Genomic DNA, 18,250 nt, shown 5'->3' with positions numbered 1-18,250 from the left:
GGTTGAAGGATGCTTGGCAAGCCCCCGTCCAGCCGGAGGGATTCTTGGGAGAGGCGAGTTGCGTTAGTGGGCTCGCTCAAATCCCCGCGCAAATCGGCGGTAATCGGTGGCTGGTCCCCAAAGAACGATCGGATCTCGCTGACGCGATGTCCCAGATCACCCCCACGCGAACGAACCGGCGAACAACCTCCCAAACCCTCCCAAACCCTCCTCACCCTCTTCGCCCTCTTCTTGCACCGAAGTCCACGAAGCTCTGAACACGAGGGGGTTTATAATTATTTATTCATTGAGACCGGCACAGGGAACGCAATTTACACGCAATGACGACGACCGTGCGATGACGACGACGACGACGATGACGATGAACTGTACAGGGAAATTTATTCGCACCGAGCACCCAAAGTAAAAAAAATCCAGCGGCTGCCCGGTGCTCCACAAGGACTCCCCCCAGTGGGGTTCACTACTGTGGCCTCCTCCTTCTACAGTGTGAGTCAGTGTGAGTGCCGGTGTGGGAGTCAGTGTGAGTGAGAGTCAGTGTGTGTGTGAGTCAGTGTGTGTGTGTGTGAGTCAGTGTGAGAGTCAGTGTGAGTGTGAGTCAGTGTGTGTGTGAGTCAGTGTGTGTGTGAGTCAGTGTGTGTGTGAGTCAGTGTGAGAGTCAGTGTGAGAGTCGGTGTGTGAGTCAGTGTGAGAGTCAGTGTGAGTGTGAGTCAGTGTGTGTGTGAGTCAGTGTGAGAGTCAGTGTGAGAGTCAGTGTGAGTGTGAGTCAGTGTGTGTGTGAGTGTGTGTGTGTGAGTCAGTGTGAGAGTCAGTGTGAGAGTCAGTGTGAGAGTCAGTGTGAGTGTGAGTCAGTGTGTGTGTGAGTCAGTGTGTGTGTGAGTCAGTGTGAGAGTCAGTGTGAGAGTCAGTGTGAGTGTGAGTCAGTGTGTGTGTGAGTCAGTGTGAGAGTCAGTGTGAGAGTCAGTGTGAGAGTCAGTGTGAGAGTCAGTGTGAGTGTGAGTCAGTGTGTGTGTGAGTCAGTGTGTGTGTGAGTCAGTGTGAGAGTCAGTGTGAGAGTCAGTGTGAGTGTGAGTCAGTGTGTGTGTGAGTCAGTGTGAGAGTCAGTGTGAGAGTCAGTGTGAGAGTCAGTGTGAGAGTCAGTGTGAGAGTCAGTGTGAGAGTCAGTGTGAGTGTGAGTCAGTGTGTGTGTGAGTCAGTGTGTGTGTGAGTCAGTGTGAGAGTCAGTGTGAGAGTCAGTGTGAGTGTGAGTCAGTGTGTGTGTGAGTCAGTGTGAGTGTCAGTGTGAGAGTCAGTGTGAGAGTCAGTGTGAGAGTCAGTGTGAGTGTGAGTCAGTGTTGGTGTGAGTCAGTGTGTGTGTGAGTCAGTGTGAGTGTGAGTCAGTGTGAGAGTCAGTGTGAGGGTCAGTGTGAGAGTCAGTGTGAGTGTAAGTCAGTGTGTGTGTGTGAGTCAGTGTGTGTGTGAGTCAGTGTGAGAGTCAGTGTGAGTGTAAGTCAGTGTGAGTCAGTGTGAGAGTCAGTGTGAGAGTCAGTGTGAGAGTCAGTGTGAGTGTGAGTCAGTGTGAGAGTCAGTGTGAGTGTGAGTCAGTGTGTGTGTGAGTCAGTGTGTGTGTGTGTGAGTCAGTGTGAGGGTCAGTGTGAGAGTCAGTGTGAGTCAGTGTGAGAGTCAGTGTGAGGGTCAGTGTGAGTCAGTGTGAGTGTGAGTCAGTGTGTGTGTGAGTCAGTGTGAGTGTCAGTGTGAGTCAGTGTGAGTGTGAGTCAGTGTGACTGTGAGTCAGTGTGAGTGTGAGTCAGTGTGAGAGTAAGTGTGTAAGTCAGTGTGAGTGTGAGTCAGTGTGAGTGTGTGTCAGTGTGAGTCAGTGTCAGTCAGTGTGAGTGTCAGTGTGAGTCAGTGTGAGTGTGAGTCAGTGTGAGTCAGTGTGACTGTGAGTCAGTGTGAGTGTGAGTCAGTGTGAGAGGCAGTGTGAGAGTCAGTGTCAGAGTCAGTGTGAGTGAGTCAGTGTGTGTGAGTCAGTGTGAGTCAGTGTGAGTGTGAGTCTGAGTCAGTGTGAGTGTAAGTCAGTGTGTAAGTCAGTGTAAGTCAGTGTGAGTGTGAGTCAGTGTGAGTTTGAGTTAGTGTGTGAGCGTGAGTCAGTGTGTGTGTGAGTCAGTGTGAGTGTGAGTCAGTGTGAGTGTGAGTCAGTGTGAGTGTGAGTCAGTGTGTGTGTGAGTCAGTGTGTGTGTGAGTCAGTGTGAGTCAGTGTGAGTGTCAGTGTGAGTGAATCAGTGTCAGTGTGAGTCAGCGTGTGAGTCAGTGTGAGAGTCAGTGTGAGAGTCAGTGTGAGTGTGAGTCAGTGTGTGTGTCAGTGTGAATGTCAGTGTGAGTGTGAGTCAGTGTGAGTCAGTGTGAGTGTGAGTCAGTGTGAGTGTGCCGAGCCTATGGTCACACTGTGGGTGTGAGTACTGAGTGAGTGGTCACTGTGGGTGTGAGTGCTGAGTGAGTGGTCACTGTGGGTGTGAGTGAGTGCTGAGTGAGTGGTCACTGTGGGTGTGAGTGAGTGCTGAGTGAGTGGTCACTGTGGGTGTGAGTAAGTGCTGAGTGAGTGGTCACACTGTGGGTGTGAGTGAGTGCTGAGTGAGTGGTCACACTGAGGGTGTGAGTTGGGTGTGAGTGAGTGCTGATTGAGTGGTCACTGTGGGTGAGAGTGAGTGCTGATTGAGTGGTCACTGTGGGTGTGAGTTGGGTGTGAGTGAGTGCTGATTGAGTGGTCACTGTGGGTGTGAGTGAGTGCTGATTGAGTGGTCACTGTGGGTGTGAGTGAGTGCTGAGTGAGTGGTCACTGTGGGTGTGAGTGCTGATTGAGTGGTCACTGTGAGTGAGTGCTGAGTGAGTGGTCACTGTGAGTGTGAGTGAGTGCTGAGTGAGTGGTCACTGTGGGTGTGAGTTGGGTGTGAGTGCTGAGTGAGTGGTCACTGTGGGTGTGAGTGAGTGCTGAGTGAGTGGTCACTGTGGGTGTGAGTTGGGTGTGAGTGCTGATTGAGTGGTCACTGTGGGTGTGAGTGAGTGCTGAGTGAGTGGTCACTGTGAGTGCTGAGTGAGTGGTCACTGTGAGTGTGAGTGAGTGCTGAGTGAGCGGTCACTGTGGGTGTGAGTTGGGTGTGAGTGCTGAGTGAGTGGTCACTGTGGGTGTGAGTGAGTGCTGATTGAGTGGTCACTGTGGGTGTGAGTGCTGATTGAGTGGTCACTGTGGGTGTGAGTGAGTGCTGAGTGAGTGGTCACTGTGGGTGTGAGTTGAGTGTGAGTGAGTGCTGATTGAGTGGTCACTGTGGGTGTGAGTGAGTGCTGAGTGAGTGGTCACTGTGAGTGCTGATTGAGTGGTCACTGTGAGTGTGAGTGAGTGCTGAGTGAGCGGTCACTGTGGGTGTGAGTTGGGTGTGAGTGCTGATTGAGTGGTCACACTGTGGGTGTGAGTGAGTGCTGATTGAGTGGTCACACTGTGGGTGTGAGAGAGTGCTGAGCGTGTGGCCGCTCCGCTCTCCTCTCTCCGCTATCACATTGGGGGGGGGGGGGAGGGGGCCGCGCCACGAATCCGAAATTTGTACAAATTTTAACAACAAAAAATTAAGCACTCAGTTGGGATGACACAGAGACAGCTGCCACTAGGGGTGCCCCTAGGCTATAGACCCACACAGCAGCAGCAACCATCGCCCGCTGCTCCGATAACTCGGGAAGGACCCTTCTGGAAACGAGCCTTGAGTTTTGTGGTGAGAGGTGGGTGGGTGAGTGAGAGGGTGGGTGAGTGGGCGGGTGAATGGGTGAGTTGTTGGGTGGGTGAGTGGTGAGGTGTGGGTGAGTGGTGAGGTGTGGGTGAGTGGGCGGGTGAACGGGAGGGTGAGTGGGCGGGTGAACGGGTGGGTGAGTTGTTGGGTGGATGAGCGAGAGGGTGGATGAGTGGGTTGGTGAGCGGGTGGGTGAGTGGGCGGGTGAATGGGTGGATGAGTTGTTGGGTGGATGAGCGAGAGGGTGGGTGAGTAGGTTGGTGATTGGACGAGTGGGTGGGTGGGTGGGTGAGTGAGTGGGCGGGTGGGTGAGTGGGCGGGTGGGTGAGTGGGCGAGTGAACGGGTGGGTGAGTTGTTGGGTGGGTGAGTGGTAAGGTGTGGGTGGGTGAGTGGGTGAGTGGTGAGGTGTGTGTGGGTGGTGGGTGAGTGGTGGGGTGTGGGTGAGTGGGTGGGTGAGTGGTGGGTTGTGGGTGAGTGGGTGGGTGAGTGGTGGGGTGTGGGTGAGTGGGTGAGTGAGTGGAGGGGTGTGGGTGTGTGGTGGGGTGTGGGTGAGTGGGTGGGTGAGTGTCTGGGTGGGTGAGTGATGGGGTGTGGGTGAGTGGTGAGGTGTGTGGGTGGGTGAGTGGTGGGGTGTTAGTGAGTGGTGAGGTGTGTGGGTGGGTGAGTGGTGGGGTGTGGGTGAGTGGGTGGGTGAGTGGGTGGGTGAGTGGTGGGGTGTGGGTGAGTGGGTGAGTGAGTGGAGGGGTGTGGGTGCGTGGTGGGGTGTGGGTGAGTGGGTGGGTGAGTGTCTGGGTGGGTGAGTGATGGGGTGTGGGTGAGTGGTGAGGTGTGTGGGTGGGTGAGTGGTGGGGTGTGGGTGTGTGGGTGGGTGAGTGGGTGGGTGAGTGGTGGGGTGTGGGTGAGTGGGTGGTTGAGTGGTGGGGTGTGGGTGGGTGAGTGGTGGGGTGTGGGTGAGTGGTGAGGTGTGTGGGTGGGTGGGTGAGTGGTGGGTTGTGGGTGAGTGGGTGGGTGAGTGGTGGGGTGTGGGTGGGTGAGTGGTGGGGTGTGGGTGAGTGGGTGGGTGAGTGGTGGGGTGTGGGTGAGTGGGTGGGTGAGTGGTGGGGTGTGGGTGAGTGGTCGGGTGTGGGTGAGTGGGTGAGTGGGTGAGCGAGTGGTGGGGTGTGGCCGCGCCTCACACAGTGAGGAGCCACAGGAAGATGACGATGGCGACGATGATGAAGAAGACTTCGTGGAGGTTTTGTGGGGAGAGGAGCAGAGGGGCCGCTCCACCTGCAGAGACAGAGACACAGAGACACAGAGAGACAGAGATACAGAGACACAGAGAGACAGAGACAGAGAGACAGAGACACAGAGACACAGAGAGACAGAGAGACAGAGACACAGAGACAGTGACTGTGAGTGTGTGACTGTGAGTGTGACTGTGAGTGAGTGTGACTGTGAGTGTGACTGTGACTGAGAGTGACTGTGAGTGAGTGTGAGAGTGACTGTGAGTGTGTCTGAGTGAGTGTGACTGTGAGTGAGTGTGACTATGAGTGAGTGTGACTGTGAGTGAGTGTGACTATGAGTGAGTGTGACTGTGTGTGAGTGTGAGTGACTATGATTGAGTGTGACTGTGAGTGAGTGTGACTGTATGTGAGTGTGACTGTGAGTGAGAGTGACTGTGAGTGAGTGTGACTGTGAGTGTGACTGATTGTGACTGTGAGTGAGAGTGTGAGAGTGTGAGTGAGAGTGACTGTGAGTGTGACTGTGAGTGAGTGGACTGTGAGTGTGACTGTGAGTGCCTGTGCGTGAGTGTGACTGTGACTGTTGAGTGACTGTGAGTGAGAGTGACTGTGAGTGAGTGTGACTGTGAGTGTGACTGTGAGAGTGACTGAGAATGACTGAGTGAGAGTGACTGTGAGTGTGACTGTGAGTGAGAGTGACTGTGAGTGAGTGTGACTTTGAGTGTGACTGTGAGAGTAACTGTGAGTGAGTGTGACTGTGAGTGAGAGTGACTGTGAGTGACTGTGACCGTGAGTGAGTTTGACCGTGAGTGTGACTGTGAGTGAGTGTGACTGTGAGTGAGTGTGACTGTGAGTGTGACTGTGAGTGAGGGTGACTGTGAGTGAGTGTGACTGTGTGACTGTGAGTGAGGGTGACTGTGAGTGTGACTGAGTGTGACTGTGAGTGTGACTGTGAGTGAGAGTGACTGTGAGTGACTGACTGTGAGTGTGACTGACTGTGACTGACTGACTGTGACTGTGAGAGTGACTGTGAGTGATTGTGAGAGTGACTGTGAGTGAGAGTGACTGTGAGTGTGAAGGTGAGTGTGACTGTGTGTGAGGGTGAGTGTGAAGGTGAGTGTGAAGGTGAGTGAGTGTGACTGTGAGGCTGAGTGTTAAGGTGTGAGGGTGAGTGTGAAGGTGAGTGTGACTGTGAAGGTGAGTGTGAAGGTGAGTGTGAAGGTGAGTGTGAAGGTGAGTGTGAGGGTGACTGTGAAGGTGTCAGGGTTAGTGAAGGTGAGTGTGAAGGTGTGAGGGTGTGAGGGTCAGTGAAGGCTGCTACTCGCTAACAACTCTTGCCCTCAGCAGTCTGTTTCAGGCTAACACGGGAGAGGTTACAAACAGGTTTAAACCGGTTTAAACCGGTTCAACGTTTACAATGAACGAGAGCGGTCACTCGAGAGATGCTTCGCAAACTCTGTGGTCAGGAGGATCTTGCCCAGCTTCTGCAGGGAGGGAGGCAGGCGATGCTGCTACAGCTGCTGCCATACAGACACACAGAGATGCACAGAGACTCACAGAGACCCACAGAGACTCACAGAGACACACAGAGACCCAGAGACCCACAGAGACCCACAGAGACTCAGAGACCTACAGAGATTCACAGAGACACACAGAGACCCACAGAGACACACAGAGACTCACAGAGACCCACAGAGACACACAGAGACTCACAGAGACACACAGAGACCCACAGAGACTCACAGAGACACTCAGAGACTCACAGAGACACACAGAGACCCACAGAGACCCACAGAGACCCACAGAGACCCATAGAGACCCACAGAGACCCATACAGACACACAGAGACCCATAGAGACTCACAGAGACCCACAGAGCCACACAGAGACCCATACAGACCCATACAGACCCACAGAGACCCACAGAGACCCATTAAGACCCACAGAGACCCACACAGACCCAGTGACCCACAGAGACCCACAGAAACCCACAGAGACACAGATACCCACAGAGACCCTTACAGACCCACAGAGACCCACAGAGACCCACAGAGACACACAGAGACCCATAGAGACAAAGACCCATACAGACCCACAGAGACACACAGAGACCCATAGAGACCCATAGAGACCCACAGAGACGCAGAGAGACTCACAGAGACCCGCAGAGACCCATATAGACCCACAGAGACCCACAGAGACACACAGAGACACACAGAGACCCATACAGACCCACAGAAACCCATACAGACCCACAGAGACCCATACAGACCCACAGAAACCCATACAGACCTACAGAGACCCACAGAGACCCACTGAGACCCACAAAGACCTACAGAGACCCATAGAGACCCATACAGACCCACAGAGACCCATAGAGACCCACAAAGACCCGTACAGACCCACAGAGACCCACAGAGACCCACACAGACCCACAGAGACCCATAGAGACCCATATAGACCCATTGAGACCCACAGAGACCCACAGAGACTCAGAGCCTCACAGAGACCCACAGAGAGCCATAGAGACCCACAGAGACCCATACAGACCCACAGAGACCCATAGAGACCCATACAGACCCACAGAGACCCATACAGACCCACAAAGACCCACAGAGACCCATACAGACCGACAGAGACCCATACAGACCCACAGAGACCCACAGAGACCCGTACAGACCCATAGAGACCCACACAAACACACAGAGACCCATACAGACCCTCAGAGACCCACACAGATCCATACAGACCCACAGAGACCCACACAACCACACAGACCCACACAAACATATACTCATAGATCGCATTATTTATAAATGTGTCACGTTGACAAAAGACAAAATAGGTCACTACTTTAGCCCACCGGTGTGTTGAAGAGTGGATCCACAACATTCACATTGTGAGTATGACGTTTCGCTGGACATTACATCCAGCATCTTCGGGCGATTTTCCAGAATGGACTATACTCATGAAGACCGACAGAGACCCATACTCACATAGTTAACATCCCGCCACTTGTGGCGCCCTAGGGGAGAGGATATACTACACGCTCTCTCACTCACTCACCACACAATCGCTCACTCACTCGCTCAACCTGCAAGGCAATGCCAGTCATCCACTCACTCACATCAAAGACCCCCCCCCCCCCCCCCAATGTAGCCTCAACAGACTGTTTGGTGCAAGTGCTGTTAGCAAGCACCTATGAAGACCGGCACGGCACACCAGGGGGTGGGTGGCCAGCACCACGCCCGACCGCCTTTGTCTCCCCAGTAGCGATGTTTACTGCCGACCGCACCAGGCACCTCATTTGAGGCTAAGTCAACCTAGGGGAAGGCCTAGGACCGGTTCGGATAATCGCCATCACTGGTGCTGGTGGCCGTGAGCAGGAATCCAACTCGGGTCACCGGATCCGTAGCACAGCAGCGTAGCGTCAACCACGACACTACCGCCCCCCACGCTACCCTCACACCCCAACAACGACAACCGCCATTCGCCGCTAAGTGGCGGTGAAGTAACCACGGCGCTTGTGCCAGGCCACGTTTTACTTTGTGACCATGTGAAGTGTGGAAGGCTCGCTGCTGGCCAGAGGTCAAGGGACAGACCCAGGTGTGTGTGGGTGGGGATAGCCAGAAACCCTCGCAGACAGAGGAGGTTTTCCGGCTGGTTGAAAGCAAGCGGCAGGTTCACTCAAACCCTCAACAGCATCCCACGTCCGAGAACGAAGCGGCTTAACTGCAGCCTTCGCTCGGAGGTTCGGAGAGCCGTGTGCCGCTGCAAGGACGAGTGATGGTCGCGAGTTGCTGAGGAGATGGCATCTGCCTCAGCAGTGATCATAAATCACTTTTTAACTCCATAAAAAAGGTAACTTGCAGCACCTCACCTATCACCATTCCTAAGGGAAAGAACGGTGATCTGATCTCCGACCCCCCCTCCCAGGAACTGGTCTGCAGGTTTGCTGAACATTTCAGTGAGAAACTGGGGCCATGGGAATCCCTCAGCCCAGGTGACATCATGCGGCAATGTGGGGACGATCCTGCAGTGGTTGGCTGAGGCGCCATCTGTTGAGGAAGTATGGAAGTTGACACGGAGTCTGAGACGAGGCAAAGTGCCGGGCAGAGATGACTCCCAAGAGGACTGCTGAGACAGGGTGGTGTTTGTGTGCACTGCCCTACAGCGACGTTATTATGACAGTCTGGACCGCCGGATGAGTTCCGCAGGATTGAAAGGATGCCCTGGTGGTCCCCCGATTTAAGAAGGGGGACCGCACAGACTGTAACAAGTACAGGGTAGTCCTCTACTTACGATGGAGATGCGTTACGACGACCCCATCGTGAGTCAAAAATATCGTAAGTCGAAGATGGCCTAGCCTACCCAGGGGTCTAAAAGAATGGTGATAATTTAGCAAAACAGAGCAATTTACAGTACCGTACTGTATAAACTATATACTGTATGTATTTATTAATTACAATACTGTATTGCACAGTAAATTTTCAAGTAAAAAACAAGGTAAATTCTTAGCCTACCTATGTGAACTGCAATTTAATAGAAAGTTTTTTTCAGGAAACAATCCTATCTGCAATAAAAAAACTTTTAACATGCATTAAACATATTGTACCGTGGTAACCCTCAAATGAAAACGCTAAAGCTACGTCTCATCCATGCATTGGCCATATCGTAACGTATCATATTGCACTGTACTCACCAACATTCGATACCTCGTACGCTGCTGTATTTGCCTGCTGCGCGAAATTTAAAATATTCAACAATTTTGTCGTATCGCCATCGTAAGATCGAAATATCGTAAGTCGGACCATCGTAACTCGGGGACTCTCTGTACAGGGGCATCTTTCGCCTCAATGTGAGGCCCAGAAAAGGTCCTGGAAAGGTTTATTCAACATCACCTTGCTAGGCAACGCGCCGAGGAGAGGCTTGCGGAGCCCGGATGTGGTTTCAGGCAAGGGTGGTCCTGCACAGATTATCTGTCCGTCTGCGACAGGAAAGGTGTAGGGAATTCCAACAGGACCTAAATCTCTGCTTTATCGAACTGGTCAAGGCCTATGATATCATAAACAGGCCAGGGCTCTGGGTTATTTTTCGTGCTTTGGGAGCCCCAAACCATCTGCTCACAATTATTAAGGGCATTACATGAAGGTGGGCAGGCCGGGGTGAAATTGTGTGGCCGGGAGTTGGAGCCATTCCCTGTTCAACTTCGGGGTGTGACAGGGATGTCCTCTGGCTCCCACATTATTTAACATAATCTTCGACCACGTAGTTCAAGAAGCTTTCCATGGCTGTACTGAAGGAGTCTCCATATGGTACAGATACAATTGGAGGATGATCGATGCCTGGGTGTGATTAAGGGATGGCTCCCTATGTGGTAAACCATGTTACGTACATGGATTATCTAGTGATTGCTACTGACTCAGAGGAGTTGGAGATGCTCCTGTTCAACCTGGAACATGCCACTAAGAGAAGGAGCCTTACCATCAGCCCTACAAAAACAAAGCACCTGTCTGGGTATTGTCAAACAATGCTCCCCCCTCACCCCCCCCCCCGATGAGTGATGAGGCAGTTGTGGAGAGAGTGGAGAAGTTTCCATACCTGGGCAGTGTGCTTAGGCGACCAGATCCTGTTTAGCAGCAGAGGTCTCACTAAATCAGTCTGGTGGCATTGTTTTGTCATTGGCCGCGTAAAGCTACTTGTGTGGAAGCTATCTGGCCTGTCGCTCTGTACAAAGCTCCGTTTTTTGTCGGCCACAGCAATTCCCTCCCTTCTCTATACTTGTGAGACGTACAGCCCTCTATAAGGAACTTCTGTGCCAGTTAGAAACATTCAGGCTGGCTTGCCTACGATCCATCCTGACTTTAACCAGGTTGGATTATGTGAAGAGTCCACAGCTGTTTGAAAAATCTGAACGCAGTCCCGTCAGTGACTGCGTTCAGGCAAGGCTGCATTGGCTGGGCAATGTAGCCCACATGACCAGCCACAGCATGCCCAAGCAGCTTTTGTTTGTCTGGATAGAGGGGGCTAAACGGGTACAGCATGGGCTAGAGAAGAGATGGACTGATGCTGTGCAGGAGGATGTGGAACTGAGTGCGTATCAGCGGTGTCATGATCGGCCTCTGTGGGGGAGGCTCGTGAAGGACGCTGCTACTGGGCAGTTGGAGGCAGTCGCCCTCCAGCAACAACGGAGAGCAGAGGAGCGACGTTCACAACAACGAGCGGAGCGCCGGGTGGCTCAAGAGCAGAAAGTTGGAACAGTAGGGAGGACAGGTAGGTGCATCTGCAAGTCATCTCAGTCAGTCGATGGATCTGACCCATGACCTCCTGCCAGCAGGGCATTCAACACTTCAGGTGGACTCCAAGTGCACCTAGCCTGGCACAGGCGCCATTAAATAAAAACATGATGCCACTACCAATTTGTGGTGAAAGCAGTTGTCGGTGTTGTTGTTGATGGTGGTGGAAACCATGATAGTGGTGGTGGTGGCCGTGGTGGCCGTGGTGGCCGTGGTGGGGGTGGTGGTGGTAGCGGTAGTGGTGGTGGCCGTGGTGGTGGCTGTGGTTGTGGTGGTGGCAGCTTCGGTGGTGGTGGTCATGGTGGTGGCTGTGGTTGTGGCAGCTTTGGTGGTGGTGGTCATGGTGGTGGTGGCTGTGGTTGTGGCAGCTTTGGTGGTGGTGGCCATGGTGGTGGCTGTGGTTGTGGTGGTGGCAGCTTTGGTGGTGGTGGCCATGGTGGTGGCTGTGGTGCTGGCGGCCGTGGTGGCCATGGTGGTGGTGGTGGTGGCTGTGGTGGTGGCAGCTGTGGTGGTGGGGGCCGTGATGGTGGTGGCCGTGATGGTGGTTGTGGTGGCGGTGGTGGTGGGGGCCGTGCCTAGGCGATAAAGAGCCAGAACATGATGAGCAGGGCGACGTAGAGGAAGATTCGGGACAGGAACTGCTCTTCGGTGTGCTGCGGGGTTCCCGGGACAGCTACGCACACACAGCACACACAGCACACACACAGCACACAGCACACGCACAGCACACAGCACACGCACAGCACACGCACAGCACACGCAGCACACACAGCACAACACACGCACAGCATACACACACTTACTCTTACAGTGTACGCATAGCACACACACACACACAGCACACACACAGCACACGCATAGCACATGCACAGTACACACACAGCACACACACTTACCCTTACAGTGTACACACAGCACACACACCGCACATGCACAGCACACGCACAGCACATTTACCCGTACACAGTGCAAACATAGCACACACACAGGACACACACAACTCACACTACACAATGCACACACAGTACACACACAGCACACACACACTTACCCTTACACAGGGCGCACACAGTACACACACACACCCTGACACTACAGAGTACACACACACAGCACACACAACACACGCATAACACAGACGTTTACCATTACACAGTGCGCACACAGTACACACACACACGCACATCACACACACACCACACACACTAACCCTTGCAGTGCACAGTACACACACACCCTTACCCTACACAATGCACACACACAGTACACACACACCCTTACACTACACAATGCACACACACAGTACACACACACCCTTACACACAGCACACGCACAGACACTCACACTTACCCTTACAGAGTGTACACACAGCACACACACAGCACATTTACCCGTACACAGTGCAAACATAGCACACACACAGGACACACACACACTACACACACACACTACACGACACACACACCCTTACACTTACACAATGCGCGCACAGTACACACATACACACCCTGACACTACACCGTGCACACACAGTACACATACAGCACACACACTTACCCTTACACAGTACACACAGTATGCACATACAGCATAGACACACACCCTTGCACAGTATACACACACACACACAGCACACGCACAGTACACACACCCTTACACTACACAATGCACACACACACACCCTTACACTACACAATGCACACACACAGTACACACACAGTACACACACACGCACAGCACACACACACTTACAGTGCACACACAGTACACACACACACCACACACACCTTGACACAGTGAACACAGTACACATACAGCACACACACCCTTACACAGTGCACACACACAGTACACACACACCCTTACACTACACAGTGCACACACAGTACGCACACATCACACCCACTAACCCTTACACAGTGCATACAGTACACACACACTTGCGCTTACACAGTACACACACCCTTACACTACACAAGGCACACACACAGTACACACACACCCTTAGACTACACAATGCACACACACAGTACATACACCCTTACACTACACAATGCACACACACACACATACTCTGAAAGTCTCTCCTCAGCGTGCCTTGGCAAAGGGGCGATGTTGAATAATCCTTGCCAGGACCGTTTATGGCCTCACACCGAGGAGGGAGATACCCCGGAAGTTGGTACAATCAGTACGGTCATCCTTCCAATCCTGCGGAACCCATCCAGTGGTCCAGACTGATGTCATGTAGGGCAGTCTACACACAAACGCCACCCTTTCTCAGCATTTCGTTTGGGAGATCATCTCTGCCCGGTGTCTTTCCTGGTCTCAGAATTTTAATCGCCTTCCGTACTTCCTCAACAGATGGCACTTCATTCCAGCCACTCGCAGGGGGTGACTAATTCCTCCAATATTTGAGCCACAGCAGTCCCATCAGGGTCCTCCCCACCTTGCCCCATGACGTCGTCTGGGCTGAGGGATTTCCCCTCCCCCAAGACCTCACATAAATGTTCGGTAAAAACCTGCAGACCTAAAGGATGGCGATAGGTGGCGGTGCTGCAAGTTATTATTTTGACGGAGTAAAAGAGTGATCTGTGATCGCCGACTACTGAGGCATGTTCCATCTCCTCATTAACCCTCGACCACAAACCCATCCTCGCAGCACCGCACGGCTCTCGGAACCTCCGAGCAAAGGCTGCGGTAAGCCTCCTTATTCCCTGACGTGGGATGCTGTAGAAGGTGAGAGTGGGCCTGTCTCTTTCTCCCAGCCAGCCGGAACACCTCGACGGTCAGTCAGGGTCTCTGCGGAGGTCTGGACTGCATACTCAATGTAGCAATTACAGCTACATGAGCCACAGTCCTGAGCCTCACCAATTTCCCCTCGGCATCAGCAGGAGGGGGATGTCAACCCCAGCTGCAAGTGATCTTGAAATTCTCATTTGGGAACTTTCATCAGCAAGTTGAGACCAGGCCGCTGTGGGTTTGAATGGGGTCCTAGATGAACAACCCACCACCGGAGTGGAAGAATGGCAGGTGCATCTTATAGATGACAAGCTGATGGATCAGCGGGCAGATCAGCTCCTGATATCAAGGACATGTGCCCAAATTCACGGTTACAAACACTCTATAGTCCAGCAGATGTTCTTGCTTAGATCCGGCATGCATCCATGCTGTTGTGTGGATGCGCCGGTGCCGGAACAGTGTGTTGATGATTGCAGGCCCATGGGCAGCACAGACATCTAGCAGCTTTCTCCCATTGTTATCTGGCCCATGCCTCCAATCACTGCAGCCCATGACCCACTCAGGCATTAAAGACACCCAACAGGATGATTCTATCCTGAGGGGGCCACTTTAGCTAGCACCTGGGACAGGAGGTTATAGAAATCATCTGACACATCAGCTTTGCCTGCGTCCCTCCACCGATGTTCATCTTCGGTGGGGGGTGTAAGCCATCACCATTCATTGCCTCCCGTTGATGGGGAAGTGAACCCACAGTAGCCTGGGACTCGCATCTTCCCTCACTTCACCACCACGCCCCATTCATTATTTTGTTCAGAAGCAGAGCCACTACCCGTTGTTTGGCAGTCTCCTGCCCCAAGTAGAAGACTGTTCACCCATCATGGCGACTGGAGCCAGAGCCAGTCCACCGGACCTCCTGAATGCCGCAGAGATCCAGGCGGAAAAACCGGTCCAGCTCCCGACCAGAATAGTGGCAGCCTCTCCTCCTCAGCGGCGAGCGTTCAAACATTCGACGCGGCCCCGAGGCGGGGCCATGGGGGTGTTAAGCCGCCTAGCTCCCGTGATTTGAGTTGAAGGTGGGGGGAGGTCAGCCCACCCAGAGGCGAAGCTGTGGGCAAACATGAGTCTACCAGCTGATTGTATCAGGCTCTCGGGCTCCCCCCATCCCCTAATGGCATTGCTCACAGCCACCACAGCATTCCTGGCTGGAAACTACCAACAACAAAAACCGCCATTCGCCACTAAGTGGCGGTGACATCACTACGACGCTTGTGCCAGGCCATGTGCACCTTGAGGTCACGTGAAGTGTCGAACGCCCGCTGGCAGGAGGTCACGGGGCAGACCCAGGTGCCACGGGTCGACTGACTGAGATGACTGAGATGACCGGCTGATGCACCATCTGTACCCGCTATTGTGCCAACTTGCTGTGCTTTAGCCACCCGGCACTCCGCTCGCTGTTGTGAGTGCCGCTCCTCCGCCCTCCGTTGTTGCTGGAAACTACCACAACCGCCATCACCAGCACCACAGCGTTGCAATCTGGCAACCACCATCACCACCACCACCACAGCATTACCGACCTCCAACCACCACCGAGGAGGTGGGGAGTTGTTGTTGCTGGTCACACATGGAGACCAAGGCAAAGATCCCCCGTATAGCCTTCATAGATTGTTGGAGGCAAGTGCTGTCAGCGAGCTGCACCGATGAAGGCCTGCACTGTGGCACACGAGGGGGTGGGTGGCCAGCACCACACCCGGCCGCCTTTGTATCCCCAGTGGAGATGTTTACTACTACTACTACACTACCGCTGCACCAGATACCCATTTGAGGCTGAGGCGACCTCAGGGGGGAGGGCCCTGAAGGCCGGTTATTAAGGAAATCGTCACCACCGGTGCTTGTTGGTGGCCCCAAGAGCAGAATCGAACTCAGGTCTCTGCCCGGTGCATAGCACCATCACGCGCCCTCGTGCACTCGTGCACGAGGGCGATCGAACCCGGCGGGCCGCCCCGATTAACAATCCAGCCGTGTGCGTTGAACACACGCAGCTACTCCGCACAGGGACACCTGCCACTGGGGGAGCCCTTAAGCTATAGACCTCCACAGCAGCAACAATTATTATCGTCCTGCACTGGCAGCAGACTAATGCACAGGGACAGCTGCCACTGGGGGTTGCCCCTAGGCTATAGACCCACACAGCAGCGATTATCACTACCCATTCTCGCAGCAGACTAACGCATAGGGCAGCTGCCACTGGGGGTGCCCCTAGGCTATAGACCCACACAGCAGCGATCATCGCTATCCCTACTAACACACAGGGACAGCTGCCACGGAGGGTGCCGCTAGGCTATAGACCGCACAGCAGTGATTATTGCTACCCCTACTGGCAGCAGACTCACTCACAGGGACAGCTGCCACTGGGGGTGCCCCTAGGCTACATACCGCACAGCAGCAATCATCACTACCAATTCTCGCGGCAGACTGACGCACAGGGACAGCTGCCACTGGGGGGTGCCCCGAGGCTATAGACCCCACAGCAGCAGCAGCCAATAGCATCACGTTCAATGCCGGAGAGATTTCTGTAACTGCGGTCCAAAAGGGTATTCAGCAATTTCCTTCAGTTAAGTAGAAAAAAAAAGATCGTACGTGTGTGCGTGTATTGGTGTGTGTGTGTGTGCGTGTATCAGTGTGTGTGTCAGTATGCGTGTGTGTGTGTGGGGAGTGGTTGTATAGCGGTTAGCACTACGCTGCGCTACGAACCAGACGACCCGAGTTCGATTCCCGCTCACGGCCAACACCAGAGTCGATTATCTAAACCGGTCCTGGGCCTCCCCTTAGTCGACTCAGCCTCAAATGAGTATCTGGTGCGGTGTGTAAACATCGCCACTGGGGCGACAAAGGCGGTCGGGCGTGATGCTGGCTACCCACCCTATGTAACTCGCAGGCTTTCAAAGGCGCTGCTCGCTAACATAACTTGCCACAACAGTCTGCTCAGGCTATATGGGGGATCTTTGTCTTTGTGTGTACCAGTGTGTGTACCAGTGTGCAAGTGTCTACCAGTGTGTGTGCACCAGTGTATGTGTGTGTACCAGTGTGTGTGTGTACCATCAGCCCCACCAAAACTAAGCACCTGCCTGGGTATTTTGTACCATCGGACACTCTACCCCCACAACTCCCAATTGGTGATGGGGCAGTTGTGGAGAGAGTGGAGAGTTTCCCATACCTTGGCAGTGTGCTCATGACCGGCTCCGGTTTGGCAGCAGAGGTCTCACTCCGAAACAGTCGAGCGGCAATATCTTTTCATTGGTTGCATAACGCTGTGTGGAAGCTGCCTGGTCTGTCGCTCCGCACGAAGCTTCAGGTCTTCTCGGCCACAGTCATTCCCACCCTTCTCTACGCTTGTGAAACGTGGACCCCCCTAATGGAGCATCTTCGCCGGTTAGAAACATTTAGGCTGGCCTACCTACGATCCATCCTGGGTTTAACCAGGCTGGATTGTGTGAGGAGCTCACAAATCCTTGAAAGATCTGGGCAAAGTCCCATCGGTGAGCTCCTCCGGCAGGCAAGGCTGCGTTGGCTGGGTCATGTAGCCCGCATGCCCAGCCACCGCATGCCTAAACAGCTTTCGTTTGGCCGGATGGAGGGGGCTAAACGGGCACAGCACCTGGCTAGAGAAGAGATGGAGTGATGTGGTACAGGAGGACGTGGAACTGAGTGGACTTGCCAATGACTGGTACCAGTGGTGTCAAGATCGGCCTCTGTGGAGGAGGCTCGTGGATGCTACTGGGCAGTTGGAGGCAGTCGCCCTCCAACAACAACGGACGGCGGAGGAGCGACGCTCACAAAAACGAAGGGAGCGCCGGGAGGCACAAGCACAGCAAGTTGGCACAGTAGGGGGTACAGGTGGTGCATCAGCCAGTCGTCTCAGTCAGTCGACTTGTGGCACCTGGGTCTGCCCCGTGACCTCCTGCCAGCGGGCGTTCGACACTTCACGTGGCCTCCAGGTGCATATGGCCTGGCACAAGCGTCGTGGTGATGTCACCGCCACTTAGTGGTGAATAGCGGTTGTTGTTGTTGTTTGTACCTGTGTGTACCAGTGTGTGTGTGTGTGTGTACCAGTGTGCATGTGTGTACCTGTGTGTGTATACCAGTTTATGTGCATGTGTGTACCAGTGGGTGTGTGTGTACCAGTGTGCAAGTGTCTACCAGTGTGTGTGTACCAGTGTGTGGGTGTGCCAGTGTGCATGT

At 53.8% G+C, this 18,250-nt stretch overlaps 1 protein-coding gene across 2 annotated transcripts in view; it reads right to left on the bottom strand.

The window, feature by feature from the left end:
• Positions 1 to 265: 265 nt before the first annotated feature.
• Positions 266 to 18,250, bottom strand: part of RNF185 (ring finger protein 185) — a 31,352-nt gene continuing 13,367 nt past the window's right edge. Inside the window, exons 6-7 of one of the 2 annotated variants that reach the window (XM_032979807.2) lie at positions 11,847 to 11,944; positions 266 to 5,022 (exon numbers count right to left, since the gene is read on the bottom strand). In XM_032979807.2, the coding sequence (XP_032835698.2) occupies positions 11,847 to 11,944 (98 nt within the window). In that variant the 3' untranslated portion in view covers positions 266 to 5,022. The remainder of the gene's footprint in view (positions 5,023 to 11,846; positions 11,945 to 18,250) is intronic. The other variant, XM_032979808.2, reaches the window with a different exon arrangement.

Source organism: Petromyzon marinus, chromosome 77 (assembly GCF_048934315.1).
Source record: "Petromyzon marinus isolate PM22_M1 ecotype Great Lakes invasive population chromosome 77, UKy_Petmar_22M1.pri1.0, whole genome shotgun sequence".
NCBI lineage: Eukaryota > Metazoa > Chordata > Hyperoartia > Petromyzontiformes > Petromyzontidae > Petromyzon > Petromyzon marinus.
Note: the sequence above shows the minus strand (reverse complement) of the source record. Positions and strands in the feature narration are given on the sequence as shown.